The 21,292-nt window shown below is 49.9% G+C and overlaps 1 protein-coding gene across 1 annotated transcript; it reads left to right on the plus strand.

Annotated features, from left to right (window-relative positions):
* The first annotated feature begins 5,035 nt into the window (after nt 1–5,035).
* Nucleotides 5,036–20,600, plus strand: ADAMTS4 (ADAM metallopeptidase with thrombospondin type 1 motif 4). Its single transcript, XM_029580804.1, is given in 12 exon segments — nt 5,036–6,536; nt 13,640–13,978; nt 14,435–14,567; nt 15,272–15,442; nt 15,844–16,130; nt 16,605–16,791; nt 17,468–17,643; nt 19,424–19,450; nt 19,452–19,550; nt 19,553–19,602; nt 20,009–20,166; nt 20,169–20,600. Coding segments are annotated over 12 exon segments (2,544 nt in total). The 5' UTR covers nt 5,036–5,897; the 3' UTR covers nt 20,447–20,600.
* Nucleotides 20,601–21,292: the final 692 nt, after the last annotated feature.

A 21,292-nucleotide genomic window follows, 5' to 3' on the forward strand; every position in this document is an offset into this window, starting at 1 on the left:
CATACATACACTGTGAGGATCCAGATCAATAAGGGTGGGGTGGGGGCACACGGCATACATACACTGTGAGGATCCAGATCAATAAGGGTGGGGTGGGGGCACACGGCATACATACACTGTGAGGATCCAGATCACTAAGGGCGGGGTGGGGGCACACAGCATACATACAGTGTGAGGATCCGGATCAATAAGGGTGGGGTGGGTGCACACAGCATACAAACACTGTGAGGATCCGGATCAATAAGGGTGAGGGAACACAGCGTACATACAGTGTGAGGATCCGGATCACTAAGGGTGGGGTGGGGGCACACGGCATACATACACTGTGAGGATCCAGATCAATAAGGGTGGGGTGGGGGCACACGGCATACATACACTGTGAGGATCCAGATCACTAAGGTCGGGGTGGGGGCACACGGCATACATACACTGTGAGGATCCAGATCAATAAGGGTGGGGTGGGGGCACACGGCATACATACACTGTGAGGATCCAGGTCACTAAGGGCGGGGTGGGGGCACACGGCATACATACACTGTGAGGATCCGGATCAATAAGGGTAGGGTGGGGGCACACAGCATACATACACTGTGAGGATCCGGATCAATAAGGGTGGGGTTGGGGCACACGGCATACATACACTGTGAGGATCCGGATCACTAAGGGTGGGGTGGGGGCACACGGCATACATACACTGTGAGGATCCGGATCACTAAGGGTGGGGTGGGGGCACACAGCATACATACACTGTGAGGATCCAGATCACTAAGGGTGGGGTGGGGGCACACAGCATACATACACTGTGAGGATCCGGATCAATAAGGGTGGAGTGGGGGCACACGGCATACATACACTGTGAGGATCCAGATCACTAAGGGTGGGGTGGGGGGCACACGGCATACATACACTGTGAGGATCCAGATCAATAAGGGTGGGGTGGGGGCACACGGCATACATACACTGTGAGGATCCAGATCAATAAGGGTGGGGTGCGGGCACACGGCATACATACACTGTGAGGATCCGGATCAATAAGGGTGAGGGAACACAGCATACATACAGTGTGAGGATCTGGATCACTAAGGGTGGGGTTGGGGCACACGGCATACATACACTGTGAGGATCCAGATCAATAAGGGTGGGGTGGGGGCACACGGCATACATACACTGTGAGGATCCAGATCAATAAGGGTGGGGTGGGGGCACACGGCATACTTACACTGTGAGGATCCAGATCACTAAGGGCGGGGTGGGGGGCACACAGCATACATACAGTGTGAGGATCTGGATCAATAAGGGTGGGGTGGGGGCACACAGCATACATACAGTGTGAGGATCCGGATCAATAAGGGTGAGGGAACACAGCGTACATACAGTGTGAGGATCCGGATCACTAAGGGTGGGGTTGGGGCACACGGCATACATACACTGTGAGGATCCAGATCAATAAGGGTGGGGTGGGGGCACACGGCATACATACACTGTGAGGATCCAGATCAATAAGGGTGGGGTGGGGGCACACGGCATGCATACACTGTGAGGATCCAGATCAATAAGGGTGGGGTGGGGGCACACGGCATACATACACTGTGAGGATCCAGATCAATAAGGGCGGGGTGGGGGCACACAGCATACATACAGTGTGAGGATCCGGATCAATAAGGGTGGGGGGGCACACAGCATACATACAGTGTGAGGATCCGGATCAATAAGGGTGGGGGGGCACACAGCATACATACAGTGTGAGGATCCAGATCACTAAGGGTGGGGTTGGGGCACACGGCATACATACACTGTGAGGATCCAGATCAATAAGGGTGGGGTGGGGGCACACGGCATACATACACTGTGAGGATCCAGATCAATAAGGGTGGGGTGGGGGCACACGGCATGCATACACTGTGAGGATCCAGATCAATAAGGGTGGGGTGGGGGCACACGGCATACATACACTGTGAGGATCCAGATCAATAAGGGTGGGGTGGGGGCACACGGCATACATACACTGTGAGGATCCAGATCAATAAGGGCGGGGTGGGGGCACACAGCATACATACAGTGTGAGGATCCGGATCAATAAGGGTGGGGGGGCACACAGCATACATACAGTGTGAGGATCCAGATCACTAAGGGTGGGGTGGAGGCACACAGCATACATACACTGTGAGGATCCAGATCAATAAGGGTGGGGTGGGGGCACACAGCATGCATACATACACTGTGAGGATCCAGATCAATAAGGGTGGCGTGGGGGCACACGGCATACATACACTGTGAGGATCCAGATCAATAAGGGTGGGGTGGGGGCACACGGCATACATACACTGTGAGGATCCAGATCAATAAGGGTGGGGTGGGGGCACACGGCATACATACACTGTGAGGATCCGGATCACGAAGGGTGGGGTGGGGGCACACGGCATACATACATTGTGAGGATACGGATCACTAAGGGTGGGGTGGGGGCACACGGCATACATACACTGTGAGGATCCAGATCAATAAGGGTGGAGTGGGGGCACACGGCATACATACACTGTGAGGATCCAGATCACTAAGGGTGGGGTGGGGGCACACAGCATACATACAATGTGAGGATCCAGATCAATAAGGGTGGGGTGGGGGCACACAGCATACATACACTGTGAGGATCCGGATCAATAAGGGTGGAGTGGGGGGCACACGGCATACATACACTGTGAGGATCCAGATCACTAAGGGTGGGGTGGGGGCACACGGCATACATACACTGTGAGGATCCAGATCAATAAGGGTGGGGTGGGGCACACAGCATACATACACTGTGAGGATCCAGATCAATAAGGGTAGGGTGGGGGCACACAGCATACATACACTGTGAGGATCCGGATCACTAAGGGTAGGGTGGGGGCACACGGCATACATACACTGTGAGGATCCAGATCAATAAGGGTGGAGTGGGGGCACACGGCATACATACACTGTGAGGATCCGGATCACTAAGGGTGGGGTGGGGGCACACGGCATACATACACTGTGAGGATCCGGATCAATAAGGGTGGGGTGGGGGCACACGGCATACATACACTGTGAGGATCCGGATCAATAAGGGTGGGGTGGGGGCACACGGCATACATACACTGTGAGGATCCGGATCACGAAGGGTGGGGTGGGGGCACACGGCATACATACACTGTGAGGATCCGGATCACGAAGGGTGGGGTGGGGGCACAAGGCATACATACACTGTGAGGATCCGGATCACGAAGGGTGGGGTGGGGGCACACGGCATACATACACTGTGAGGATCCAGATCAATAAGGGTGGGGTGGGGGGCACACGGTATACATACACTGTGAGGATCCGGATCACTAAGGGTGGGGTGGGGGCACACGGCATACATACACTGTGAGGATCCGGATCACTAAGGGTGGGGTGGGGGCACACGGCATACATACACTGTGAGGATCCGGATCACTAAGGGTGGGGTGGGGGCACACGGCATACATACACTGTGAGGATCCGGATCACTAAGGGTGGAGTGGGGGCACACGGCATACATACACTGTGAGGATCCGGATCAATAAGGGTGGAGTGGGGGCACACGGCATACATACACTGTGAGGATCCAGATCACTAAGGGTGAGGTGGGGGCACACGGCATACATACACTGTGAGGATCCGGATCAATAAGGATGGAGTGGGGGCACACGGCATACATACACTGTGAGGATCCAGATCACTAAGGGTGGGGTGGGGGCACACAGCATACATACACTGTGAGGATCCGGATCACTAAGGGTGGGGTGGGGGCACACGGCATACATACACTGTGAGGATCCGGATCACTAAGGGCGGGGTGGGGGCACACGGCATACATACACTGTGAGGATCCAGATCACTAAGGGCGGGGTGGGGGCATACGGCATACATACACTGTGAGGATCCAGATCAATAAGGGCGGGGTGGGGGCACACAGCATACATACACTGTGAGGATCCAGATCAATAAGGGTGGGGTGGGGGCACACAGCATACATACACTGTGAGGATCCAGATCAATAAGGGCGGGGGTGGGGGCACACAGCATACATACACTGTGAGGATCCAGATCAATAAGGGCGGGGTGGGGGCACACAGCATACATACACTGTGAGGATCCAGATCAATAAGGGTGGGATGGGGGCACACAGCATACATACACTGTGAGGATCCAGATCAATAAGGGTGGGATGGGGGCACACAGCATATGGTCATTAAAGACCTGGGCCACCTCTATGGACTTGATTCATTGGGTGTGTGTGTGTGTGGGGGGGGGGGGGGGGGGGGAGCAATGAAGGCACATTTTATCCATCCTGTAAGAACCTGGATCACCAAGGGGGTTGGGTAGGGGGTCCTTCAGGGAGCCACCAGGAGGGCTGACAGAGTAGAGGGAGGGGGAAGAGAAGGAACTTAAAGCTGGACAATCAATGCACAAAACAAATAAGAGAAAGCGGACAGTCCTGCAGCAGTCTAAGCCCGCTCATCCTTCACTCGGCTTCTCTTTCTGTCCTGTAACCAGCCGAGTCGGCTACCGCTGCCAAACTATGTACAGTAAAGTCATATTTCAAGTAACAGGGGGGTGAAAGTTGGGGGAGAGGAGGGGAGCCAAAATCCAGTAAAAGAGCTGGGTCAGAAAACTGTCAGCCTGTCTCCCCCCACCCTACCCCCAGATAATATAGCTCTGGAAACAGGCCAGATAAAAGAACACACACTCATCTCTCCCCCCTCTTCCATTCCCCTAGTTTTTTTCTTTTTAGCAAAAAAAAAAAATAAAGTCAAATTAAAAAAAAAAATTACCATAATTTATCCGATAGAAAAAAAAAATTTAAAAAGGGAGGGGGCTGCTGGTTCCTAATCTACGTCTAGATATACATCATCAAGAGAAAGAAAGATTACAGCAACGTGTTAAAAGAATTAAAAAAAAAAAAAAGAAACACCTCAGCCAATAGCTGCACAGCTGGGCCAGCTGTTATAAGCAGCCCAGAGCCCAGATGAGGAGCCAGAACTCTGAGAGAATCAGACAGGGAGGGCGAAAGAGGACACAGCGACAAAGAAGAAACCACAGAGCAGACTCCCAGTGGCTCATTCGGCATCAGAGGAGAAGGAAGAAAGAGGGTTTCCACACAGTTGTTCCTCCCGTCCCCACTTCCTACAGGACTTCTACACTCACAGGAAGAAACCTGCAGTCTTGAAAGACAAAGAATCAGAGTATTTTTTTTGTTTTAAAAGGAGATAATTAAAACAGAAACATCTTATATATTTTTATATTTATTATATATTTTGCAAGAAAACCATATTTTTTCCATAAGGGACTTTTTCGTTTTTAAAGACTTTGTTGCAAAACCAGAATAATTCTGGCTAGCTGTGACATTTCCTGTCATCACCACTTCTTAACTGAAAAGAAAGGGTGAAAAACCCCCTAATACCATTACAACCTCAGTTTTTTTTTTCAACAAAATTGTAGATTATTTGTAAAGTTTTCTATATATATTTTGCTACAGCTCAGGTACTGTGATTGTGAGACTGAAGGTAACATCCTTTATTTCTAAGGCTGTTCTTAAAAAAAAAAAATTGTGCAAAAGAAGAGCATTGCTGTATTTTGTTTTTTGTTGAGGTGCTATTTTTTATTTTAAGTAAAATTTCATTTCAGTACAGTTTCTAAATTGAAGAAAAAGTTCAATAACCTGAAAAAAAGAACACTTATTTAAAACAATTTAATTGATTCATTCTGTTGCTATACCTTAGTGCCAAAGTTGATTTCGGTTGAAAGAAGACCAAAGGTCCTTTGAGTACAACCTTTTTTTGATTGCCTAACAAGGCAAAGCAAGGCAAGGCGAGATCAGTTATTTCTGAGTAAGAAGGAAAGGTTCATCTACCATGCCTTGTCTTTTGTGTGTAGCCCTGGTTTGGCTTCCCTTGGTGTTCATGTTGGAAGAGCAAGCCCATGCCGGTTATAGAGATGAAATTGTCTTCCCGGAAAGAGTAAATTCCAGCTTCCGCCCGCCGGACCAGGAAGAGGCAGGTTGGGCCAGAAACGAACTCGGGAGTCACTCGGAGACTCGCCTACTGGTGCGTTTCAGAGCTTTTGGGGAAGAGCTGTCTTTGGACTTGGAGAAAGACCCCAGCTTCCTCTCTGAGGATCTGACAGTTCAATATCTAGGCAGAAATGGCCAACCAGATGCTGATGGCTTGGTTGAATCTGGAGCCTACTTCACCGGCACAGTGAACTCTGACCCGGAATCCATTGCAGCGGTGAGTTACAACGGGGTATCCCTGCTGGGCGTGCTGCAGTATCACGGAGCCGAGTACCACATCCAGCCGCTGGAAGGAGGGAGCCCCAACAGCGCGGAGGGGGTCGGAGCCCACTTGATACGGAGAAAGGTGCCAGATGAAGCAAGTGGCCCCATGTGCAATGTGGGACCCCAGGGGGCCACGGCAGCTGCAGGACTCCCTAGAGCACCTCAACAAGTTGGAAGCAATCCTCATTTCAGGATGGATTCCAGCAGGAGAGCAAAGGTAGGAAAAAGAGTGGGTGATGGGTATTGGGCTCTGTTAATTTTAGAAATCCGATTATTAAACAAGTTACTCGATTTCAGTTAGCTGTTGCCGCCAGACTGGAAACTGGCTTTGTGTGAGTAGGACCTTTTAACGATCAAAGGAGATCACCAGGGGGCTTCCATGTCATCCGGGACAAACTGGTCCGGTCCTGGTTTTACCCCCCATTACATCTACGGACCTATTGTCCCAGCTGTCCTTACTCCAGCGCTGCAGTGGAGGGAAAACCAGGATTGGCTCAGCCTGTTCTCTATCAGATGGAGCCATCTAGGAATCCAAGACTCAGTTTTCATTACAGCAGCCAAGGTTAATGTCTCTTTCCAAGAGAAAGTTCCCCCCCACATTTTCCTTGTATAATTTCTGCCTGGATTTGAAACTCTTCCAGACAACAGCCCGTACCGTAAGGAGTGACAGCGCAGCAGCTCTGGGCCTTGGGGGCCAGGCACGGATTTTCCCTAAATCAAACCATCTTGTTCTCAGTGATTTTTCTTTTGCTTAACAGTGCCATTCGCAGTCGATGTTGGCTGGATAAGAAAAAAGCTTTTCACAAAAGGTATCGCGCAGCAAAACTCTTTTGAATGCTCTCGCAGAATTCCAGCCCAAGCCAGGAAGTCAAAATCCAGGCTGCGACCTGCTAATTACGCTGCGTTGCTTGGCTGCTTGGGGTGCAAACTTTTTTTTTTTTTTTTGCAAACTTTTCCCAGAACAAACGCCCTTTTACATTGTTCCCCTTAATTCTACCATTCTGGGTCTGGGCCTGGGCCAGCACGGAATAGGGTTTGGGGTTTTCCTCGTGCCTCTGGCAGGCTCCGAAAGCACCCCAGCTGTTGCTGGCATTCATTTTGTTGGCTGGGCTCGGATATTTCCGTGCCTTTCCTCCCTCCTTTGCACACAGGCGCACACACAAGCTTTAATGTGGAAAGCCCAGTTTTCTGTGTGTGTGTTATTTTCTAAAACCATAACTATCGGCACTGATTGCTCTTGGTTTTTTTGAGGTCCAGGGGGGTGAAGCCAGTTGTAGCCCCCCTCTCCAGCCAAGGAGGCAGGAGGCTCCGTGGTAAGGTTGGCGGAGGTTCAGCCAAGCTTTGCAGCCTCTTCCCAGCTTGTAACTTGAGCAGATTGGTGCCGGCCCGCTAGGCCAGCCAACTTTCAAAGGCTATCCCAGAGCTGCCAAGTGACCTAGTTCCACACCCCTGGTGCATGCTGGGTCTTGTATTTCCCTGCTTCTTTCACTTGCACCAAAAAGCGGCACGGAGGGTGGTATCCAAAACAAAGCGGCAGGAGTGGCTCGCCCGACAGCACAGGCATTTTGAGACGCTAACTCAGGCCAAGCCAAAGTGGCTTTTCCAGTCCTGGTTTTCAGGGCAAATGCAATGAATATTCAGGAGATAAATCTGCATACACTGGAGACCCAGTACAGGCAAATGTATCTCGGGCCTATTCATTGCGGATATCCCGGTGTGTGTGGGGGTCCTCAGCACGGGTTTGAGAAGCCCTTCCCTGAGAAAAGCAGGAATGACATCTTCCTGCATGTCAGTAACCCTGACTCGCACTCAGAAAGCATCAGCTTTCCCTCTGTGTACCTCATATTATCAACCTGAGTGCATGGCTCTCGTGCTACTTCTTGGTATCCTTTCTTTTAAGTCTCATGATGACTTAGTTTTTGGGTACTTGCCAGGTTCTTGTGGCCTGGATTGGCCACTGTTGGAAACAGGATGCTGGGCTTGATGGACCCTTGGTCTGACCCAGTGTGGCATGTTCTTATGTCCCCACATTTTTACTGCATGTATGTTGGGAATTCTCCCTTCTCTAGAGAGCACCTCTTGCCTCGAGGCTGCCCTTCCTGGCTATTTAGATCCCTTGGAGGGGCAGGGGGCATCTGAGAAGGAGAACGTAGAGTGAAAAAGTCAACTCAAGGAGGCTGGCAGGGCTCGGAGCGACTTGGAAATGAAGCGCGTCTGCCACAGAGAGCCACGTGAAACGATGGGAAATGTAGGACGATTTTGTTTCAAGGGGCAAACCCATACTTTTTTTTTTTTCCTTCTCAAGATAAATGACTACAACTAGTTCCGTGGCAGGATCCGTTTTATCTGGGGGGGGCGGCAGGAGTGTCAGATGGGTCTCCTATACAGCACTCTAGCCAGCCAGTGTTAACTCCGGTCCCTAGCACAGAGCAGCGCAGGTGTACAGGAAAGACTCGGCCGCTGGTGCCAGGAAGGGGTTTGCAATGCCAGCAGAGGTTTCATGGCAGCCGGCCTGTGCTGGCCCACTCATCCTCTCCCTCTGCCCTAGCAATGGGGGAATTCACACACTGATGAGGAGGTCTTTTGTTTGAAAGCGTCCCTGGGGCACACAGGAAGCGTGCTGGCAGGGGCTGGGGGGGGGGGGACGACGACACACAGTCTTCCCACACTGCTCCCCCCACCTCCCTTTTGTTCTCACCTCTTTGAAGTTTAGCCCAGCTCCCTCTAAGCCTCCCACCAGGCTGAAAACTGCAGACTGTGCTTAGCAGAGCACCTCAGTCTGACAAGGCCATCCTTTCTGAGTCCTACGGATGGCTTTCTTGCCTATGCAAGTCATTTACCAACTGATCAAATGTTATGCTCAATCAGGGTGGCCAGCTGGCTCTGTTTCCCCCCCATTCCCACAGGACAAGGCTGATCCACTCCTGGTTTTGCTCCATGACTTGCTCTGATTTCCTTGCCACTGGCAGGACCGCAAGTCCATGCTTGCTGGGGTGAAACCAGGCGTGGACAGGATGGGTGGAAGAGTGTTAGGTGCCTAGGCGAACCTTACAGGTCTGTGTGCCCCCCCCTCCCCCACCCAGCCCTGCTCTCCTCACCCATAATTAACAATTATGCATTTATAATTGCAGATTTGATATTAAAAAAAGGGCATTCAAAGTAGTCTTCCGCGGTAAAAATATAACTTACTATATAACATGTATATTATATTTATATACATGGCTGTGGTGCCAATCAGAAAATGCTGCAAAACAGTATAAGGTATTTGGCCTATTGTAACACTTCTTGGGTGTGGGCTTGGCCCTCTAGAAAGCCAAGAGTAAACTGAATTACAATTACAATATAGTAAACCTCCCATACCAAAACTGCACCAACTGCCAGCACTCAAACAGTAACAACCCTCCCTATGATACTTCACTTTGAATACATATATAGCGCAGCTCACTATTTCAACGGCAAGGGGGGAATGAAGATAAGAGGATTTACATTCAGACAACTACCAACGATGGACTGAATTGCATAGTCTGGGTAAACAAATAAGCGTGGCAGTAGCTTGCTTGTTGCGGCAGTTACTACCCCGAACCAGTTAAGCCTGCTACTTCACTTTGAATACATATACAGTGCAGCTCACTGTTTCAACGGTAGGGGGGGGAATGAAGATAAGAGGATTTACATTCAAACAACTACCAACAATGGACTGAATTGCATAGTCTGGGTAAACAAATAAGCGTGGGAGTAGCTTGCTTGTTGTGGCTGTTACTACCCCTAACCAATTAGGCTTCATACTTCACTTTTATGCAGCTCCAGCACTGCTGTCTACATCAATGGCAGGGGTGGAAGGAAATTAGAACCAAAACGTTATCAATAAGGGCCCTGTCCTCAGCGGTCAGAGTAACAGATAAGTATGAGAAAAATAACTGTGAAAGCTTGCAGGGCAGACTGGATGGGCCATTTGGTCTTCTTCTGCCGCCATTTCTATGTTTCTATGAAAAGGCAGCATCGGGTCCTAAAACACCAATATACCTCCTCTTAGGAAAATAAAATAAGCTGGGCTGCTATAGATTCCTATAGAGGAACTATGTGTCAGCAGAATACTTCACCTTGATCACACATGCAGACAAAAACTAAAAACTGGAAATCGCAATGTCTCAGACTCTGGATGCAGTACAAGAATGGAAAAACAGAAACATTCCCATTCCTCATAATACATCAATCATTATATTAAAAGTATAGTAATAAAAAGAATACACATTTCAAAACAGCTGACAAACAGAATAATATCCAATGATTACAAACTCATAAAAACTCATTAAACATTTTCCAAAAACCCATAAAATATTTCCAAACAGCAGACCCATCATATAACACCCTAATTAAAACTAATTAAAAAAAAATCCACAGCTCTCCATACCTAGAATCTTTTGATTCCCAAGGGCCCTGAAATTGTTGTGGAGGCACATTCTCCTTCACTCACACCCTCACATAATCCTCTCTCTTTCACTCACACACACACATGCTCACTCACACACACGCTCACTCACACACACGCTCACTCACACACACATGCACTTTTTCACTCACTCTTCTCCGTGAAGCACAAGTAGCAGCCAGGCATGGATTTAGGCATAAGCAATACAAGCAACAGCCTAAGGCACCAAATTTTGAAGGTGCCAAACATTTGGGCAAAGAGGAGCCTGCTTCTGCTTGCTTTAAGGCCGCTTATCAGCTGTGTTGTGGCCCTCTGGCTTCCTCTCTCTCCCCTTCTCTGATGTGCAGGGGAATTTCACTCTCCGGTCCTGCTCGTCAGCAGCCTCCTCCCTCAGCCCCTGCAGCTAACGGGATGACTCCTCTTTTCTTTGGGCCTTGGGGACAGATGCTGCTCCTGCTCCTTTGTTTGACCACGTGGCCAATGCCACGCGCTCTCTCTCTCTCTTTTGGCTTGTGCAGCCAATGCTGCTCTGCCTCTTGCTCCGTCTGGTGCATGCCGATGCGGCGGCCTGCTCTTTTCTGGTGCCATCCTCCCGCCCATGGGGCTCTCCCCCCCCCAAAGAGGAAGTGGCGACAGGGGCTCATGCAGGCAGCAAGGCGGCGATGCCATCGCTACGCCATCCCCAGACCCCCTGTAAAACGTCTTATTATAAATGCCTCATTTTCTTAATTTTGTGGTGAGGGCGGGGGGCCAGGGAGGGCACAAGGCTGGGAGATTCACCTAGGGCATCTAATACCCTTGGCACCAGCCCTGAGCCCTGCCCGATTTATTTTCCAATACAACGCCACAGACCCCAGTTGACGCCTGCCTCTCTCTCCACCTCTTTGCGGCTCCCTCTGTGGTTATCCCGGGCGCTCCTGAATTCTGTTACTGGGTTATGCCTCCACGAGGAGGAGGAGGCCATTCCTTATGTCCAGGACAGTCGCCCTCCTAACCAGGTCTGTCACCCTCCATTCATCTCAGTGGGCCTCACCCCTCTTAAATCTCTCTTCCCTGGGTCATTCACCTTCTTAAAGGTTAGCACTATCCCACTACAATTACTGATAGTCACAAACTGCTCACTTTTTTTTGTTATCTCAGTCTCCTAAGAAGTATTGTTTAATGCAACGTATTCAGCAAAACAAAAGAAACTGTGAAGGAATATCCAAAGCCCCTTGCCACCTTATGCCAGTGGTCCACACTTGAAAAGTAGGTGATGTGGAGTCTCTCGGGACCCTCTAAGAGGGGCCAAGTCAGTGGCCACCATGCGTGAGAGTCTTATCTTAATCACTTACTGGAACTTCTCTGCCTGGGAGCCGGCCAAGCAGGAGTATTACTGCTCCCTGCAATTCTTCGCTTTTAAAACAGCTGCGTCCTGGCCTGGACGTACTATTTACACGATCAGGCGGTCCATTTGCGTAAGACTTTAGAGTCATCCTCAAGAAATTATTTATGACTAAAAGATTAAAAAAAAAAAAACACAACCCACAACAAAACCTCTCTGCCTTGTTTATGGGAGAGGAAACAGCGTCGGCGGAAGCCCGTCACGTTGGATTCTCCTGGCACGGAGCGTCTTTGAGTGAATCTGGCGTGAGCTGTCCGAGCGACGGGGGGGCTCTGGCAAGATACAGTCAGAGCCCTGGTGACGTAGGAAGCGCGGCAGAGGCTGAACTCCAAGAGGCCCCACAGCAGACAGATTACCCTCCTCTCCCGCTGACACTTTCACACCCCCCCCCCCCCCCTCAGGAAGCCCATGCTAACAGCGAAGACGCATCACCTTTTTTTTTTATCCAAACATCACGAAAGCCTTTTCGCTCATGAGACTGCAGGCCAACAGCATTCAAAGTCCGGAGATTGCCTCCTCTGTCGCTGCTGCTGAATGTGGATTCCTGTTGTGTGTAAGAGAGACACCATGCGTCATCATTAAACTTTCTCCTGCCCGATTCACGCAGATCTCTGTGTGTGGCATTTTAAACCTCTCCTACAAGTCTCTTCCCTCCCTTCCCCAGACTTTCCGTGCACGGGGTAACATGCACAGAGTGGCAGTTACATTCTAAACAGCCTGAATGGGACATTTTGTTCTTTAACTAGTGTCACTTACCATGTTGCAGCATACTCCAGGTGATCAGATGTAAACATATTTTCTGCCAGATGGCCCAGTGGATACATAAATCTCTTCATTATCCTCTCCCTACAATGAGAGGGTGCCAATTCCTTATCAAGAGGCTCGGCCTCTCACCAGCTCTGTGTCACTAGTAAAGTCACTCCTCGGGTTGATGAGAGTTGTTGCAATGTGAGACTTTAAATTTGATTCTCAGCCCTCTCACCCAGGTTAACCCAAAGAGTCTGAGTCAGTCTTGGTTTTGCTCTGATGAAGGCATGGAGTCATAGTTTGGATTTCTCCAAGAAGGAATGGGGCAAGACCAGGACTGACTCAGCTTTTTCGGGTTGGCCTGGATGAGGTGGCAACTAACTCATGTACGTGTGTGTTTATGGATTCTCGTCTTCCCTGACTGGCCATGATAATGACTAAAGATGGAACAGGAGAAGCTCAACAACCTAACCATTGACATAAGTGTACCATGACCAGACGGCTCCATAACAGAAGGTGCAGGCTGAGCCATTGCAATGATATGTAGTTCTGTCCATTGAAGGAATGGGTCTCCCTCTGCTTCTTATGACAGGGAACTTGTTAGCCAACCCTAGCCTGAGTCCTCTTGTCTTGGGCATAAGATGTATTCTCAAGTTACATCCAAAAATTCCAGCGCAACTGCATCAGCTGTGATGAGAGAAAAAAGCGGTTTCCATGTCTTGATTGTCCCCTCTCGCTCTCTCTCTTCCCTTTCCTGCAGCGCTTTGCCTCTGTCCCTCACTACGTGGAGACCCTGGTGGTGGCAGACGAGAGCATGGCCACATTCCACGGGGCAGGGCTGAAGCGTTACCTGCTGACCGTCATGGCCGCCGCTGCCAAATTCTTCCGGCACCCGAGCCTGAGGAATCCGGTCAACGTGGTGGTGACACGGCTAGTGGTGATTGGCCGAGCCGAGAAGGGCCGGACCCACGGGGGCCTGAAGGTGACTTCCAATGCCGCCGCGATGCTGCGGAACTTCTGTGAGTGGCAGAAGGGCCTGAACAAGCCCAATGACTCCGACTCCGAACATTTCGACACGGCCATCTTTTTCACCAGAGAGGTACGGGGACGTCCTATTTCACTTTGATGGACTTGGGTAGAAGGCCTGGGTCTGGAGCCTGCAGATTACTAATCTAACTATGAGATGTTTTTGTGAGTCACTGTAGTACTCAACTTTCTGGCAGTGAGTATTGAACATGGGATGGATGGGATGGTGAAGCCACCAGATTTGGGAGGGTTGTACTCTCCTAGTGAGGGGACCTGACCCTTTAGCTCAGCATTAGAGTCTTTGGCTTGGAGCCAAAAAATTACAGGTTTAGAGCCTGAGATCCCTGGCTGGAACATAGGTGGTGTAGTGCAAGGCGCTGCAGGGAATACAGAACCTGCATGGTCTACAGAACCCCACAAGAGTTGTGCGGCTTCGCGCTCATGCTCTAATCAAGTTGCTGCCAGAACCCATTGGTCCACTGTTCTTCGTGATTCTAATGATCCAATTCACTTTCTCAATTTCCTGCAGGACCTGTGCGGCGTCTCAACCTGCGACACGCTAGGAATGGCCGACGTGGGCACAGTCTGCGACCCTTCGCGGAGCTGCTCCATCGTGGAAGATGATGGCTTGCAGTCTGCATTCACCGCGGCCCATGAACTTGGTGAGAACCAGCCTCATAAAAACAAAGAAATATAGAATATGATAACAGATAAGGACCCCCCCCAAGGACCCATCTAAGCTGGCCAGTTTACCTCCTGGTGCAGCACCATAGACCCCCAGCTGAGCTCTGGCTTTCCTTTCACTTCTTCACAACTAGGGGGTCCCTCTGTGCTTATCCCTAGCTCGCCAGGGTATTTATCCCCAAAAGTAAGAAAGAGAACCATGAAGCCTCCAGAAAAGGGAGCTGCCAACACGGCATGAAGTTGTTACCACTTGGACCTAGTAAGCAGCTGTTTCATTGCTCAGCGGGTAACGGGATCCTGATAATCCCCCTAATATCTCAGCCACAATGCTGCATGCTCCTACTGACTTCAGTTTATTATTGAACTTTGGCAAAGAAAGAGCTAGATAAATTCAGCTAATAAAGACTTCCTGACATCGGAAAAGTTTAAAGCCACCCCATCCTATTACTGGAAATAACGTTGTACGTTTCTGCAAGAGAAACCTTGCAATAGAAAACATAATGAAAAAGATACTGGATTTCATCTCCCAGCTGCCCTCGGACCACCCGAGGGAATAGATTCAGCCTGTGGACAACACGTAACGTGGCTTGATAGGCGCAGTGGAAGAAACCGCCTACATTCCTTCAACTGCGTTGGGTGGTTCTGGTTCACTATTTGCCTGTTTTTTTTAAATCCTCATTAGGCCATGTCTTCAACATGCTGCACGATAACGCCAAGCCGTGCCTGGATATGAACCAGCAAGCCGGCAACACCCGCCACATGATGGCCCCGGTGATGTCCTACGTGGACCCTGAAGAGCTGTGGTCCCCCTGCAGTGCCCGCTTCATCACAGACTTCTTGGATAATGGCCACGGTAAGACAGCCTTCAGCGTTCCCAGTCACCCAGCTTCTTTCTGCCTTTGCAGAACGCAGGTCTGTGCCTGCAGCTTGAAACGAGGAGGCAATGGCAGCAATTCCTGGGCTCCAATCCCGGCTCTGCCCGCCCTCTCTGTATTGCTTTGGCATGCCATTACCCAACTGCCCGTGCTTTAGTGATACTAGTGCAACTCCTCAGATTCAGAAGGTGCCAATTCCAGGCATCAACCATGTGCTGTCCGTTTTTTTTTCAGTGCTGTTGCTTGCAAAATACATTCAGGTTCTGTCTGATTGGACAGTGATACTGTAGTAACTTAGGTTCTCACTTTTCTGCATCCTGTTCCATCAAGCAATGTTGACCTCTATCGTTTATTCATAGTTTTTCCCTATCCCTTGCAGGTCACTGCCTCCTGGACAAGCCCCACGCACCCTTACGCCTTCCGGTGCCGTTTCCTGGCAACGACTATGACTCCGACCGCCAGTGCCAGCTGACTTTCGGACCAGACTCGCGTCACTGCCCGAACCTGCAAACGCCCTGCTCTTCCCTCTGGTGCACGGGCAGGATTGATGGGCATTTCATGTGCCAGACCAAGCACTTTCCCTGGGCGGATGGCACGCACTGCGGGGCAGGAAAGACCTGCATGAACGGACGCTGCATCAGCCGGGTGGAGATGAAAGCTTACAACGTGAGTGCCCTGTGCATGGACGCCCCAGCCTATGAGTTGGGTGTCGCACATGGTGCCTTTTATCACTTTAGGAGTGTCTCAAGCACGTGAGAGTTTTGGGCATGGGGATTGCAAGAAGAGGAAAGGGAGGTTTTGTGTAATGTAATGCTCTTATGGGATAAGAGGTGCTCCATACAGCAGCTATTAATTTTCTGTAAAAGGATCTGGACAAAGTGTAACGTAGCCAGCCAACAGACAGTAAAAGAGCATAGGAGGAAAGCTGCTCACGCCCACTATAATCTATGCCATGGCCCCAAGGGCAGGCAAGCTAGTGTGGCAAAACCTGCGAGTGGGTGCGTCAGCCAGAGAATCTGATTGGCTGAACACTAGATCAAACCTCCTCCACCCACCCCTTCTTGCTGCCGTACCTGTCCATCTCTGGCTTTGAGAAACCCTTTGGGATTGTCATTTTCTGTGTCTCTCTTCTTTACACAGACTCCTCTAAACGGCGGCTGGGGCTCTTGGGGATCCTGGGGTGAGTGCTCCAGGACGTGTGGGGGCGGGGTGCAGTTCTCCACCCGGGAATGCAACAAGCCCATGCCACGAAACGGAGGAAAGTACTGCGAGGGGAAGAGGACCCAGTACCGCTCCTGCAACACCAAAGACTGCCCCGGCAACAATGGTAAGTGCCAGACGTGCTGAGCGAAAATGACGGTGGCGCGACTTAACACCCACGTTTACCACCAGCCACGGATGAGTCAGGCCCAGCCAGATTCAGGCAGGGCTGATGCTGCCGCCCTAGGGCAACGCCGATAGGCGGATCCGGGCCTCGGTTTTGTCCTCGTATACCTAGACTTGTCTCTTCCACTTTATCTCTTGGAAAGGCAGGGACTGGAAATCCCAGCATGCAGTGCAGCAAAGCCAGACCTTCACTGCTGACCTGGGCCAGATGGCCACTATAGCTCCAGGCCATGAAGGACAAAGATGAATTCTGTTGCCATTTCTTTTCACGGTCCACACGATTAGACCCTACACACGTAGACGGCAGTTCTCCCCTTAAACTAATCTCCAGTTTCTAAGGTATAGGTTATACTTCAACCAATAAAAGAACAGCTCATATTGTGTACGGAAGGCAATAGTAAAACAGCTCATGCATTGCACAGTGTACTGCAGCCAATAAGGAAACAACTCCTATAGCACAAGGTTTCACTTCAGCCAATAAGAGAACAGCTCTTGCTGTTACAGGTTTTACTTCAGCTAACGGGAGAGCAGCTGGCTCCTACGTAACTCTTAAAACTGTAAGAAATAAATAAAACCCTAATTTTACCTTTTGCATTTGTTTTCTTGTTCCTTTGCAGCTCTTACTTTCCGGGAGCAGCAGTGCGCCATCTACAACCACAGGACGGACCTGTTTAAGGGCTTCCCTTCCCCCATGGACTGGGTGCCCCGCTACAGCGGGGTGGCCGAGAAGGACCTGTGCAAACTCACCTGCCAGTCTAGGCCGCTGGGCTATTACTACGTCCTGGAGCCAAGGGTGAGCAACTTCAGGAGACAGACCGGGGGGGCGCCTAGAATGCCACATCCTGCTTATGCAGGAAGGGCACAATTGCCCTGGTTTTCATTTTGGCCATAAAGAGAAAAAGAAATATTACGAATTTCGTACATGACACAACATGTGCAGGCTTAGGATTTTAAAAAGGAAGGGGCAGGTGCATCATCGCCCCCTGCTAGGATTTGGATTTTACAGGTATTTACTTGCCTTTCTAAATCTGAGCTGAGGGGGAGCTAGAATTGGATATTGCCCTGTCCCCAGAGGCAATGGGGGGCTAAAGGACTTATCCAAGGTCACAAGGAATGTCCGAGGGACATGAAGGATTTGAACCTCCGCTGCACAGCTTCTCAGCCCACTGTTTCCCGCCTCTCTTCCGGAGGCATGGCCTCAGTGGTCTGCAACGAACACGCACCAGATAGATTTGCATAACTCGGAGACCCAGCGAATGCGGCTCAATCTCACGCACATTCACTGTAGCAATCCCCAAAACCCGAGGGGCTGGCTTAGGAACATCGTTACTAGGGAGCTCCCCACTTCCTTTCCCTGTCATCCTCCCTTCCGCTTATGGTCACCATTTCATCCCAGGCTAACCAAACAGGCTGATCGGGAGCTGGGATTTGCCCCACTTCTGCTCCATGGTCTCAAGCATCACTCAGGTCCCCAGCTGTCACCATTAACGGTGCATGGATGGAATATACCTGCGCAGCCTGTCGCTCTGACAGCCCTGCACTTTCGGCCCAGTGTACTCTTATTGCAGCTTTGATTACATCCCAGTGGTGGCTGCACGTCTTGTCTTCCTCTAGGTTTGTGAAAGAAATGGGACAGGGTGTGAAACATTTTGGGCCAAGGCAATGGGATTAGGCGCTCTTAGCCAAACCTTCAGCTTGACATCCCCCTCCAATTAACTTTCAGACCCTTAGGCCCATCTGAGATTTTAATAATTAAATTCAACAGTCCTGATCACTTCCAACTCTCCCCGATTTATCTTGTAAAAACAGATTATTGGCCATCAGCCTTTTAAGTATTCAACTTTGTTGCAAATATATCTGTAATCTATTTATATATCTATAAACACAATATACAATATAAATAGGTTTCAGAACTCATGTCACAGTGGTCTGATGAATGTATCTGTGATTGTTGGGGACAGACTGCAAATAAAGACAAGATATATTTATAAAATTACAAGAAAAGCCATACCACATTGGTTAAAGGTAATCTCTGAAATGGTTGGCCGGGCTGAACAAGGATGCTATACAATTAAAAAAAATGTCAAATCTGGTGTCACCTCAAATTCCCTCCATTCCCAGATCCTTTGAGAAGTAACACAAAACCCTGAAAAAAAAAGGCAGTCAGAGCCTCTATAACCAAAACAGCGGGATTGTTTTCTTGTGGCTGCAGCTACTCTTTGGCACCCCCGAGCTGCCGCCCGCCCTAGCTGAATGCCTAGTTTGCCTAATGGTTAAGCCGGCCGCACGTGCTTTCTGACATCTATAACTCTTATTTAGATCCGATATCTCACCTTCTTATTCAAAATCTCAAGGCAGTTTACAGAAAAAATAAACATAATATAAAATAGTCCTTTCACTACCCATTCAGTTCCACTTCATTTCACAGAGCTACTCCCATTTTATAATACAAAAAAAAAAGAAAGAAAATCGTGAAGGCATTCTTAAAACATACCATGGGGGCTTTAACTGTGCTTGCCAAAAAACACGTAAGAAGGGCGTGGCTCACGCCTCTTGCTTCCTCCTCCATGCAGGTAGCCGACGGCACTCCCTGTTCTCCAGGACACCACTTCCGTGTGCGTCCAGGGCCGCTGCGTCCACGCAGGCTGCGACCGCGTTATCGGCTCCAAGAAGAAGTTTGACAAGTGCATGGTGTGTGGTAGGGGTATGCATCCACCTGCAGCAAGACCTACGGATCCTTCACCAAACCCCGGTGAGAGGGAGCTCAGTCCCTAACAGGAGGGATGGGGGGCCCGATGTTTTCCGGGCCCCTTACGAACATAAAATGAAAGCGGTCCTGGGAATCACACCTTCCCCCCCCCTCCCCTGTGAGGCTGGCTACACACATCTAACCAGCCCGCCTATCTGGCATCACGGCGATCGGATGGAAGGCTGACCGGAAAGCAGATCATACAGTGTTCTTGGGGGGGTTGATCTACGAGTTGGTAGAGTTTCTCGCTGTGGAGGTGCGATCTGTACAATCTCGGCAGTACATCGCTTGCATGTAACCAGGGCTGGGCTGGGCATATAGCAGGCCTGAGAATCTGCAGTTTTAATGGTCTTCCATTGCTCCTTAGGACGTTCTTTTGTATTCATGCTGTCCTCTCTATCTGTTACAGATATGGCTACAATGATGTCATCACCATTCCGGCTGGAGCCACCAATATCCTGATCCGTCAGAACAGTGGGTCTGCCACAAGCAGCGATGGAATCTATTTGGCCATTAAGAGGCAGGATGGCTCCTACGCCCTCAACGGCAATTACGTCCTGGTGCCTTCGAAGTGGACATCAGCATAGGGGGAGGAGTGTCACTTCGCTACAGTGGCGCCACAAAAGCCATGGAGACCATTATCGGTCGGGGGCCACTGAAAGAGGCCACTTACTGTCCCAAGCCCCTGGTGGTGACTGACAAGAACGCTCCTAGGCTCAAGTACACGTTCTTCATCCCGAAAAGCACCACCCGGGCTCCACCGCCCAGGAAGTCGATGGAGGAGTGGCTTAAACGTCGAGCCCAGATTCTGGAGATCCTGAGGAGGAGTAGAAGCAGTCACAAATAGGAGCCCGTAATATGGAACTCGAGATCTGGAAAAGCAATTTCTGCACCAGGCTGACCAGACATGCCTCGTTAAACTTTGACTTAAGATGGATTTCAAAAAAAAGGTGCTTGGCCGACAGATCAAGTATTGTACCTTAGCATGTGCCTGGTTCCTCAGGTTTTCAGCGAATTTCAAGGTGCCTTATTGACCAGTTACCCTTTTGTAGGCTATGCGCTCATTAACTTCCCTTTGGGTCTTGCACCATTTCTTTGATAGTAGGCTATGGTGTTTCACAGGGCCTGCACAGACTTGGAGACTAAAACACTTTGGATGAGGCAAAAAACAGATACCCAGGTGGATGGTCAGAATGTACCACTTTTGTTGGCTGGTTCAGCTGAGGTGGATCTTCATCCAGTCATTTGCTCTGCATTTCCTATTTTATTTTTCCACCTCCATGTGACAACCACCATGGTGGAATCTGTACGCCTTGCACCTTCAAGCCAACTTGGGTATTCTATGGTCACAAGACGAAGGGAGATGAGTCACAAGACAGTGTCTTTGCTGGCTAAGGACCAAAGTGCCCCTGTTGCCCCTTCAGTTTTCTCTTATGCAAATGGACCCATGAGCAGGCTCAGTGGCATATTGGCTGGTGGCAGCGCGAGCACCCTACAAACTTATTTCAGACACAATGTTAATTCAAGTGAGGCTCAGAGAAGCTTCAGTGTGGTTTGATCCGAAGATGTCAATATCTTCTTAATAGAACTGGGGGTCTGGCAACCCTTCTTATTCAATATAAAGTGAGTGGGAAGGAAAGGAGGTTAAGGTTAAAGAAGGACTCATGCAATGCAAACTAACAAGTATGGTGCT

The sequence above is a fragment of the Rhinatrema bivittatum genome, chromosome 16 (assembly GCF_901001135.1).
Source record: "Rhinatrema bivittatum chromosome 16, aRhiBiv1.1, whole genome shotgun sequence".
In the NCBI taxonomy this organism is placed as follows: Eukaryota; Metazoa; Chordata; class Amphibia; order Gymnophiona; family Rhinatrematidae; genus Rhinatrema; species Rhinatrema bivittatum.